The 12,128-nt window shown below is 34.0% G+C and overlaps 1 protein-coding gene across 1 annotated transcript in view; it reads left to right on the forward strand.

The window, feature by feature from the left end:
• LOC129226052 (heterogeneous nuclear ribonucleoprotein 27C-like) overlaps nt 1-11,358 on the forward strand; it is a 60,444-nt gene extending 49,086 nt beyond the window's left edge. The window contains exons 11-13 of the mRNA XM_054860632.1: nt 2,604-2,762; nt 7,168-7,230; nt 10,793-11,358. Of these exons, the coding sequence (XP_054716607.1) occupies nt 2,604-2,762; nt 7,168-7,230; nt 10,793-10,929 (359 nt within the window). The 3' untranslated portion in view covers nt 10,930-11,358. The remainder of the gene's footprint in view (nt 1-2,603; nt 2,763-7,167; nt 7,231-10,792) is intronic.
• The last annotated feature ends 770 nt before the right edge of the window (nt 11,359-12,128 follow it).

Consider the following 12,128-nt stretch of genomic DNA (forward strand, 5'->3'; position numbering starts at 1 on the left):
CATTTCAGGTTATGAAATCTACTTAAAATGCCGAATTGGGGGTGTTACAACAATCGCTCGAACTTTGGGTAAAGTTCATTTTGAGCAGCTTTTTGAGAGCTTCAACATGCTGCAAAAATGGAACAAATATGACCTTTTTTTTTCATAAGATATTTGCAAATTTATGATTTTATTTAAAATTGGAATAAAAATCATGGAATACTTTTTTTCTAAATGAAAGGTACCCTATGTTCACCCCAGCACCCATGACAATGTGAATACGAAATTTCATTATGATCGGTTGGGTAGTTAAGGCGTGAAAAAGTAACAAATAAACAAAGTCACTTTTACATATATAATATTAGAAAGGATTACCATCTCCCTTGTCACAAACTGTCAGTTTTATGCATCACCCTCAAAGCGTGACCTCATCTTTGGATGAACGCTAACATTTAACCATGTTAGTGGTCACTTACTGTTTAATGATTCTGTTTCAGGATCTTTAAGCAGTAAGTACTAACATATCAGATATGTAACTGTTTTGTAAGTGCAGTGAGGTCTCTTTATACTTGACATTGCTTGTTTCTAATCTCGAATCTCTTGTGAGGCCCTGAGTTAAGAGTAAAAGGGAAACATAAAACATTTTAAAATAAAGTGTTTTTTTTTTCTCTGTCAACTGTACCATTGCAAGCATAAGTTTTGATTGTTTTTATCATTTTTTTTCTCTTGTAACTAGATAATTTTGTTTTGATGGCTTTAAAATTATGCTGCAGTACTCATTACTATGCTGTGTGATTTCTGTTACCAGGCCCAGAAATATTATGTTATGCTCGAAACTGCAAAGCCAATTTCAATGATGGTGTTGGAGATCTAAAATTTGATCGTAATAGGCATTCATATTGAGAGGAGCCTGGAAATCATCATAAAAAGGAATTTACAAAAATAGAATTGAATTATTAGCATTTTCATGGCAATAATTCCTTGGAACAAAATTGATCTTTTTGTTTTTTAAGTGTATAGTGATTCCATAGATGTCTCAAATTGAAGACATTATTTTCTGTGCTCTCATATCAGTATCATGGAGCTTTTTTCCAATTTAGTTTTTCCTCTTCAGTCTTGTGATCCATGTTGCTTTTGTGCCTCATAAAATCTAAACTCATTTCTAGAATGCTATAAGATGTAACTTTAAAAAGCTATCAATAGACTGCAAAATGAAACAGTATTTTTGATAAATGAAATAATAAATTCTTTTGATAAATTTCTCAAAATGGCTTCAAACCAACATGAGTAAAAATGGAAGTAGTTTGCATTTATTGTAAAACTTAACATTTTTTCAAAATCTTACTTAGCATTTTAAGAGAATTAGAATTTATCATCTTGTTTAAAGAAATGAAACATTCAATGGTTCTACATTTAGAAGAATATACTGATTAATGGAGCCTGAGTTCTACACTTTTTTTGAGCCTCCTGAAATATTAGAATTGATTTTTTTTTCTGTGGTTAATGATGTATGTCACCTGTGTGTGTAAAAGCCATGATTTTTTTTTCTTTTAAAGCTTTAAGGAAAGACTCTATCATTATCTATTTATTTACTGTCAGCCCCGCTTAATTGGGAAATGTATAAACAAATACATGCTCATACGAATAAAACCTCCCAGAAACGAATATTTCCCCATAGACGCGATGTTAATGGTCCCCGCTTAATCGAATAATTTCCCTGAATAATAGAATATTATTGATCAGCTTTCGCAAATATTTTGCTGAGAAAATGTTTGAAAAAATTTGTAACTCATATACCATTACAATGTTTCAACTATTCTATCTCATTTCTTTTGTTGTTGCCATTACAAAAAAAAACAGCAGGTAGGGCAGTCGGTAATTAAATTAAATAACACAAAGAAATATACACATCTCAGACAGTAATAAATTGATAAATATGAAAGGTAAAGCATGGAAGAAGGATAGGTAAAAAAAGGGTAGGAAAAAGTTTCCAAAAGACATTGAGCAAGCAATCCACTATAATAGAGTTTTTCAAAAAATAATGTACTGAAAAAAGGTATTAAAAGAAAGGTTTCATAGTTCAAGTTGTAAGTTGTTTTTTTATAATTTTTATATGTACTGTCCAAATTATTAAACTATTTTGTAGATAACTTATTTCAAAAAGGTTTTACCAATCACATTACTTCCTTCACATAACTACTGGTTTATTATTATTTCGTTTTACTGCAAATGCTGTCAATTTAGAAAGGTAAAGCAAATTTCTCCACATAATCAAATACCCCGCTTAATCAAATAATACTTCTTGGAACTGGCAAAATTCGATTAAGCGGGGCCAACAGTATTTATTTTATTGATTGCTGCAGTATTACAATTTAATAGGAATTTCTGTGGTTTAAGGGTAGTACTATTATACCAAATTTGAATATTTATTCTCTTGAAGGTGGTAATGAAGAAACAGTGAATTGTGCGTTTTTGACAACAGTTAGTAAATAAAAAAAGAGGGGAAAGAACCAAGAATGGCTGAAAATTTTACTGCTGTCCTTTTAATATTTATCTTTCGTAATCGTATCTCATTGTCATTAATTCAGTTAGTAATTATTTATGATAATTTTTATTTCATGAAGGCTATGGTGGTTATGGCTATGGGCCTATGTCAGGTCCCCCTCCCCCAAATCCTCCTGCTCCAGGAACAGAGAACAATTTTTCTGGTTCAGGACCTGCAGCAGGTGGTGCTGGACCATCTTCAGCAAATTCTGGTAATCAGTCTGGTCCAACCCCTCCTGGTGAGTATTTAAAAAACGCAGCTTTGGAAAGTTTTTATCTTTAACCTATTGTGCACTCGTAATGAAATAGGTTGTAGCAGCGTTTCTCAACCTTTTTTGACCCGCCAACCTGCAAAAACTTTTCAAAAAAATTCATGGAATGATTGTTTTTTTTCTCTGTTTTTATGTCTTCTTTCCTTTATATTTAAATAATACAAAAACTGTTTGCCAGCAGTCAAAAACCTCTACTTTTTTTACGCACCGGTAGGACTCCCCTCCTGCTCATTACACATGCATTTGCCTTCATTTGCAGTAATTAAAATTTGAAACTCAGTGCCTACTATATACAATAACCCTGTAAATTCAATCATATGCATGAAACACTTGAAAGTAAAAAAGAGAAGGGGTGCCATCCCTGTGTTCCCATAACTGTACCATTGCATCTGCATTTGAGTCCCACTAATCTGTGCTTTACTTAATCCAAGGCAACTCAAAACTACCTTTTCCCTTCTTCAAGAGAAAGTTTTTAAAAGAAATTGAAGGAATCAAGTGTTAGAGAAATGACATAAAGTGACTGGAGATTTTTTTTTTCTTAAATTTAAAAATGTGTGTGGAGCATCAGATCTAATACCCAATAACTGCTGAAAAAGCAGAACAATTATTAAAATTAAATAAAGAAAGCAAGAGAGGTTCTCTTTTTGTAGTTTTCTGAAGTTTAAAAACACATTTGTTATTTGCAAATGTGTGTGCTCGTTTTTGTTTCCTGTTGTTGTATTTCCCTAATTTGTGTTTTATTATGTAGTTTGCTTAATTTGTGTTTTCAGTAATCCAAATTGATGTTAATCCCAATCTGGACTTGACTGTACATGACTTGACTTCACTGGAAGTACTTGAATTCTGATACTCAGAATTGAGTGCATTAATAATCCTGTGCACTTATGCATGTATAAATGACAGACATATCACCTTAGTTTTTCTAAACGATAGTTAACAACGTCAATCATGCTGGACTGATAATGAATGAGATGTTTGAATTTTTTTTAATATGTTCTTATTTGATTTAAATAAATGGACAATGACTTTTATGATTCCGGCATAGAATCTTATTAAAACGCAATGTATTGAAAAAAGAACTTCATAAAGGGCCTTTTCATTTTAGATTTTTTTTTTTTTTATAATTAATTCATAGTTTATTGACTCACTGTAGAAACTTTGAATTAATAAGTTAAAGGGAAAAAGAAATGTATGATAATAAATGTACCTTTTGATTTTTCCTTTATAACATGGGTGCAAGACCTTCCGTCTCAGGACGGACTTCCGTCCCGGAGAAAATTTCCGAGACAGAGGTCGGGACGGAAAGAAATTCGATGACTTTCCTTCAGTTTGTACTTAAAAAAGAAAAATTGAGTGTTTAAAAAATATGCTTTAATTACTGAACCGTTCCATAACTACGAATTTACATCGACACTCTTGATTTTCAACCATGGGCTTGTTTTTTTGCAACGTGCTTTTGGAAGGAGTGGCTTTTAAACTCGCTGCATTATTTCCAACTCACTGCATTGCAGACCGCAAAGTTGCTCACTATTCTCCCTGATTTATCTAATTAATCGCCTCTATTTGAAAATTTAGCCTTTTCTCTTTCCATTTTTGATCATCCTTTCGTTTTTTTTTTCAAAAAATGTCTTAGAGTTGAATCTAAACCCTCGATTAAGAGTGATTGCTGACAGGTGAAATGTTTACGCCACAACATAGCGCGTCCACACACCAGGCAAAACGGGAACTATCAGGGACTTTAAAGATTTTAGTGAAAATGAGAATATTGGAAAGACTCGGGGGAAATTTTCGACCTTGTTTTGAAACACCGATGGGCAACTGTTCCTGCATTTTCAACATGTTTCTGGTAAAATATTCTTGGACTTGAGGAATCACTAAATTCTAATGTCTTCCAATCTAACACTCGCTAGAATGGAAATATGAGGGGAGGGGGGGGGGGCGAGAGAAAGAAAAGGAAACGAGAAAAATAACGGCAACACGAATTTGCGAAAAAACTCTGCTCTTGCAAAGAGAGTGAGTCCGCAAATTAGGGGTGGCTACTCAAGGGATCCAGAATAAAATATCGAAAAACTGAATTGAAAGTCGTTTTTGAAGCTAGGAGTGGTTAGGGATTTTCCCACTGCAAACTCTTAAAAATTTGAAAGTCAAAAATGTTGAGGCTGTCTTTAATGGCGTGGGGAGGTTTTTTTAAAAAAAATGGGCAATTGGAGTCTTAAAAACACTAATTTAGGCAATCTTTGGTGAATTGCTGAGATGGTTTTGGTGTTCTAAACGGAAAATGTTTTGTAGCTGATGTATTAAAAACTGTTTGAGGCTATACTTGTTTCATAGGAGAAAGGAAATTTGGGACCCTCTCCCGAAAAGTGTTTGTAATTGAAGTCTTAAAGCTTTTAGGCTGTCTTTGGCAATGTCAAGGGGGAGGGGGCTCTGTTTAGGTGAAATTCCGAAGCTGGAGTCTTAAAAGTGCAACTTTAGACCGTCTTGGGATTCGGGGTTTCCCTTCCCCGAAAAAAATTCGAAGCTGAAGTATTCAGAACTCAGTTTTAGGTTATCTTTGGGGACTAAGGAAGGAATTCGAAGGCCTTCTCTCAATAAGTTTTAGAATTTAAATTTTTAAACTTCGGTGATGAATAGGGGAAATCGCAAATTTAAGTCAAATTTAGTGAACTTAGGGGAAGAAGTTCGGGGGGGGGGGGGGGGGGGGGGGGGTTCTTCCCTGAAAATTTCTCCATGCTGAAGTATTAAACTGTTAATTTGGCTATTTTTGAGTGAGTTAAGAATTAGGGAATTCGGGGGTCTTTCTCGGAACATTTTCGAAATTGAAGTATTAAAACTTCGGGTTGTCTTTAATGTAGGGAGAGGAGTTGCTCTTTCAATAGAAAAATAAATCTTAAACACAAACTTATACTGCTTTAATAAACACAAAGAGAGGGAGGGAGGGGTATTCCGCCGCCCAGTCCGAAATATTTCTGTTTCTGAAATTTTAAGAGCTCTGTTTTGGGATATCTTTAGATAACTTAAGGAGGAAGGGAGTTGGAAGCTTCTTTCAAAAAGTATCCGAAACTAAAATATTAAAACTTTTAGGCGGTCATAAGTCATGCATATATGTAAGGTGTGTACTGTTCCTAGAGAAAAAAAAGTATTAGAAACTGAAGTCTCTTAAAACTCAAATTTAGGATATTTGTGGTAAATTCAGAAGAAGGGGTTCGAGAGTTCTCTTCCGAAAATTTTTCGAAGCTGAAATATTTAAAATGCCACTTTAGGCTATATTTGAGTGATTTAAGAGGGATGTGAGTCGGCGGCCCTCCCTGGGGTGAGGATTCAGTTCCCCTATTGATTTTTTTTAAATTAATGAAGATTGGAAAGTATATCTCGTTTAAAAATGTATCTACTTCACTGAAGTGGGTTTTTTTATGGCTAATTTCACCACCTGCTATCTTACGAAATAATTTATTTCCAAATGAAGACTATGGGGGAATGGTGCCAGTTTATTATCATTAGTCGCCCATACCCTTCCCCACCTTTCCTTCTTTTCTGGTTAAATTGGCACTAACTTGGGTAGACTTTCCGATCAGAATTGATTTATGTTGCAAAAGTGAAAAATCTTATGTCCCAAGCGATTTTATTGCTGCAATAAAAATGTTTGCGATTGGCAAAACACTAACGGCGGGGAGCCCGAACACTTTTAGCCCTATCCAAAATCGTCTAAAATTTCGTTTTTGGAACTTCAATTTCGAAATATTGCCGAAGGAGAGTTCCTGAACTCCATCCCTTCGATAATGCATTCAAAAAGCGTATAAACGTTATGAAAGATGGAGTACAATTTCATTTTTAAACTTCAATTTCGAGGAGAGTCCAGAGCGTCCCCCCTCTCTAATATTTTTGAAGGTCGTCTAATATTGTGATTTTGAGGCAATCAGTTTGAAAAAAATGATGTTAGAGAGTCCCTGAACCCCTCCTTTCCCTGAACTTTATCGAAATGGCCTACTATTGCGTTTTTTGAACTTCAATTTGAAAAAAATTCTGGAGAAAACCCCCCAAGAGTCCCCGTTATTGGCAGCTTTTAGGTTTTTGGAATTACAATATCAAAACGCTTAAATATTACAATCTAAACTAAGTTCGTGTTGTTAGAAAAGTCAAAAGCTTAAAACTGAAATCAGATTCCAAAACTGGCATTGTTAAAATCTACAACATTTACACACATAAATTTTTCCTTAAGCACGCATGCTTGAGGCGGGGGCTGAAAATATTTTCCGTCTTGAACACATCACCAAACTTGCACCCATGCTTTATAATTCAATCCACATTCTTTTTTATAAATAACTTGTTTTGTCATTTTTTCTGCATTGCATAAAAATCTTTTATTTTCTAGGAATGGGAAATTACCCTCAAGACCCTACCAATTTTGGACCAAATCGACCTGGTTATGGCCCAGGTAACTCTTAGTTATAGAGCTCTTATTTTGATAAATATTGGTTTCAATAAGTAGTGTCTAATATCTTCTTGAAAAAATGGTGAAATATTTCATCCGATGCAATTATAGGTTTTCTTTGTTTTCTTTGCTTCCTTTTCTTTTTTCCCTACTTTTTTTTTGTTTTGTTGCTTATCTCACTATGTTATAAAAGTCTAATGGTGACTATAGCTAGTAATATAAACGTGCAGTCCATGCGCAGGTACATTTGCTGTAGATATGAGCATCGCCTGATAATTTTGAATTTATATCAATGTTAAACAATGAAAAGGTAGATAAATTGGTGGAAAACGTTCTCTTTTTGCTTTTATGGATACATGATTAAAAGCAAAAGTAATTCTCACTATACTTGCTTGCAACTTAAGATGACAGTGATGTCATGATGGGCGAAAGAAAAACTAGCTACCTACCCTACCTGCTTCAAGAATAAGAGGAGATCGCCACCTGTCTATGAGCTAACATTGGCTAGTACGTTTGATTCAAATAGATGTTATTCCGCACTGCTTCGCTCTTAAAATTAAAAATATTTAAGGATTGACAGAAATTATGACAAAAAGGTTACGTATGCATGGGTTTAACTAAAGAATCCAATTTCTAAAGCAAAGAGCCTAATTTCATCGGAATATTGGCCAAGGTGCTAGGAAGTATTCCCTTCACCTGATCTCAGCTTATTTCTCCAGTGTCAAGTAAGCTTGCAGTCGAGTATTAATTAGTGATGTGCCGGATCTTTAAAAAAGGAGATCCGCGGATACAGATCCGGATCATTAGTGTCAAGATCCACGGAGACGGATCTCAATTTTTTCTTTTACCCAATTCAACTATCAAAGTGTAAAATTTGTTATGGAAGGTGTTCCCATCAGAATAATGGCAGTTTCTTCAAAAAATGTCAACTGCGGCAAAAATATAATCATGACTATGATTTACTCTTTAAAGAAATCTCCGTTAAAATTGAGAGAGAGTTGGAAGGAATGGGTCAGCGCGGCATCAATGCTTAGATGGAATGTGAAAAATTATTTCTAGCTTACTCGGTAGATGTAGGATACAGGAGCAGGTGTGTAAAGCTGCTACTGGACAGACTAGAAATAATTTTTCTCATTTTATTTCAGCATAAATGCAGCGGTGACTCATTCCACCCAACTTACTCCGACCGACAAAATACAGAGCCAGGAACACCTTTACAAACAGTAAATAGAGAATTTAGTCTCACTTTTTTTAAAGGATGCTGAGAAAAACAAAAATGAAGAATAACAGAAACCCCAAATCAATAACAAAAACTAATATTAAATTAAAAATTTAAAAAAACAAAGCAAAGCATGTCCCAATGAGCCGACCTCATATTAAGATGAATTTCACGGGTCAGAACACACATTTGTTAACAAATATGACTGACAGCAGGTAAAAATTTTAAATCATTGAGCTTTTTCTCCTTGTCTTCCGACTATGAAATCGCTACCAATCACGCATATAAAGGCTTAGAATTGCATTTAAAATATACTTAACAAGATTATAGCTCCTACTCTATATAAGATGGAAGTTTCAAATAAATATCAAACGCAGAAAACTTCGTTCTTTCAATTAAGACCAACATTTTTAACGTACTGGTAAATTTTTACTACTATAATTGTGAAAATCGTTAAATCATTTTTTAATTAATATCTCCGGTAATTAAAGTGCTACAAAAACGAGGCCAAACCAAGAACACTTTCGATCAAGTCACCTTTTGAACGATAAATGAATTATCAAAATCAGTTCATCTGCTTAGAGCTATGATGCCACAAAAGACACACTGATACACACTTTTAAAAAAATTTCCACTTCCTTTTTGCAACGGGAGGGGGGGGGGGCACAAATTGGCTTCTGAAATGATACCTTTTTATTTAAATAGGGCTAATTTAAATAATTTAAGTGGAATTTAAAAGTCTTTTATTCAAATATTTAAAAAATTTTAGAATAGAAATGATCCGTTTAAGATTCGTCAAAAAAGTAACGGATACGGATACAGATCTTTATTTTCCCTCGGATATCCGGAACATCACTAGTATTATTTTTCTACCTGCAGACAGTTTTGAGTAGTGTGCACAGATACTTTGTATTTTTAGCCTGCTATTTAAAATCACAGCTTGCTGTTCTAGTCATGGTAGCCTAAAATCTAAGCATTATTTATAAGAGTATTATTAATCTGACCGCTAAAAAAAGATCTTGTCAATCATACCTGCTGCAAAGTATTCCGCTTCCAATTCATCTGCTAACTCTCTGTGATCAAGCTTTAACAAAACCGCATTGTTTTTGCGATCAGCTGTAATCGCCTCCAGCTGCATGCTCCAAACTTTACAGACGATTTTTATCACTTTGGCTTGTGGAAATCAAGATTATAATTTTTTTTATTCTTGCATTTTTTCTATGAAAATATTCAATTAAATTGTAAAAAAATTCAACCCCATACTCCAGGACGTCAAGACAGCTTTTTTTTTTTTTGCGATGTAACTGGAAGATGCAATGTATTCTTCCAGTGTTTTATTTGACACACTCATAAATTCCAAAAATCTCTTTCGGCCCCCTACTGTTAGTAATTAAATGCATTTTTTTAAATTTAGAACAAACATGGATGATCAGCATATCTCAGTAAATGAACCTGCTGAACTAAATTTTAACCTCGAGAAATGTGATTAAATATTTCATATCATAAAAATTCTCACTAGCATGTAAAGTGATGTTCTTGAAGTTTTCTAGATGACTTCGTTAGAGTACTGTCGTAACCTCCAACCAAAACTTTAATTACAACTACAAATTATCACTGAGCATTTTATGGGATGTTAAAACTTAGTTCTAGCAATCCGGTAAAGAATATCTACTTTTTTGTGCTTCAGTGTCAACTACTGGTTGGTGGTCATGGTGGATCACCCTTAGAGATAGACTGGAGTGCCATGAAAATTTTCCAATTCTTTTGAGGGTGTCATGAATTGGAAAAGTTTGGGAACCCCTGTCATAGAATATGTACTCTTAAAATGATGTCCATGTGTATTATGTTTTTTAAAAATGCACTGACCTATAATGTTGCAGTAGTGTAGTTTTTAAACTGTTTTGACTTTTCGGGATTTAAAATTGTATTTCATTTTTGAAATGAAAAAAAAAGATTAAGTTCTCTTTATCTATTTCTCTTGAAGTTTAGTTTGTATTTTAGGTTAGTTTTAACTTCTCATAACTCATTTAAAAATTACAGTAAAACCCCTCAAATGCGGACACTAACGTGACAAAAATTTTTGTACGCAATAGAGGGGTGTCCGCAGGACAGGGGCTTAATAATGTTATTTACCTTGGAATTGGGGAATTAAAAATTGTCCGCATAAGAGGGGTGTCTATTAGGAGGGGTTTAACTGTATTTAAAAAGATTCTGCTGCCAGAATCCCAATTTGTCATAAGCATTCAAATCTTTCAGTTTTATGTCTTAGACTAGTCACTCTAATCATTAACTTCCTCTAATTTTACATATATAAAACCAAAATAACCCATTTTCTTGCAATTACAGGCTATGGTGGTGGTCCTGGTGGATTCAACGCTGGAGGAAATTATAACAATCCTGGAAATTATGGAGGTCAAGGGGAGAGTTCCCAAGGCCCTAGAGCACCTGGTCAGGGCCCAGGGTATCACCCTTACAGACGCTAAAGAATTTCTCATTCTATGAAATGAATTGACGCATAATTTGTATATTGAGAGTTTTTAGACTTCTATTCATTTTATACTTCTGTTCCATTTCCTTTTTTTTTTTCTCTTGTCCTGAAATGGGTGATAGGAATCTTACGTTAACATGAACTATATTTCTTCATAAAATATATCTTATCTTTTCTTGAATTTTGATTGAAATCAATGAATAAAGGTAGTTTCTTTAATTATGGAACAAATCATTGTCATTTTCATCTCGTTTAATCTTGTTTCAAATATTTGTTGGCAATTTGCAATATGTTAAAAGGAAAGTCATTCTCTCTGTTTATGTGTTAGACACCATCTCTGATGTTGGTTATTAAATTCAATTTATCATAATCATATCATGATTACTGTTAAATGCTGTATAGAATCATTAGTGAAAATAAATATCCTTTCAAGTATTTGTTTGCTTTACATTCTTTTTGAGACATTTTGTACTTAAAACTGATAGTGGAATATGTTATTTACTTGCTTTGAATCCAGGGGTGGCGCCAGATAAAGGGCGGGGGGAGGGGGCAATTGCCCCCTGATGACTTGTTGTGCTTGCTTTGTCAGGGAAGTGTAATAAATATCGATAGAAGAAAATTCATGGAGTGATTGCAAAAAAGTTTCTCTTTCAATTCCACGTGCATTCGACCTTTCCTGTTTGCTGCTTCCAATGACAGGCTTTAAAACTGAATAAACATCATTAATGTAAAAATTTTAATAAAAATCTGCCTCTAAGTGATGCATTCTTTCTATGTCATTCTCATCTAACAGCCACTCTCCAAGTCTGACTCAAACTGTTGGGTCCAGACATCATGTTCTAACCCCTTCAAAAGCTAGTGACTACTGTTGTGTGATTTATTTTCATTCTTCCTCGACCAGTTGAAAAGAAAAAAAAAAATTTTTATATTGCTGATTGAAGCCTAGATCAAAGTCCTCTAAATAAACTGTTCACAGTTAAACCTTCTATGTTTTTGTTTTTTAATTTTTCCTCCTTGTAAATCTAAAGAAATAATAGAATTTAACTGGAGTATACTAAAATAGTCTTTAGAGATATTATTTTAAGTCTGTGAAAATTATATAACAGTTTCCACATAAGTTGGACAGTGCCCAATATAGGACTGCAACAGCAAATTTTTAATGTTGTGCCGAGTCTGGTTTTATGACCGTAAGGG

This window comes from Uloborus diversus, chromosome 7 (genome assembly GCF_026930045.1).
Source record: "Uloborus diversus isolate 005 chromosome 7, Udiv.v.3.1, whole genome shotgun sequence".
Lineage (NCBI taxonomy): Eukaryota > Metazoa > Arthropoda > Arachnida > Araneae > Uloboridae > Uloborus > Uloborus diversus.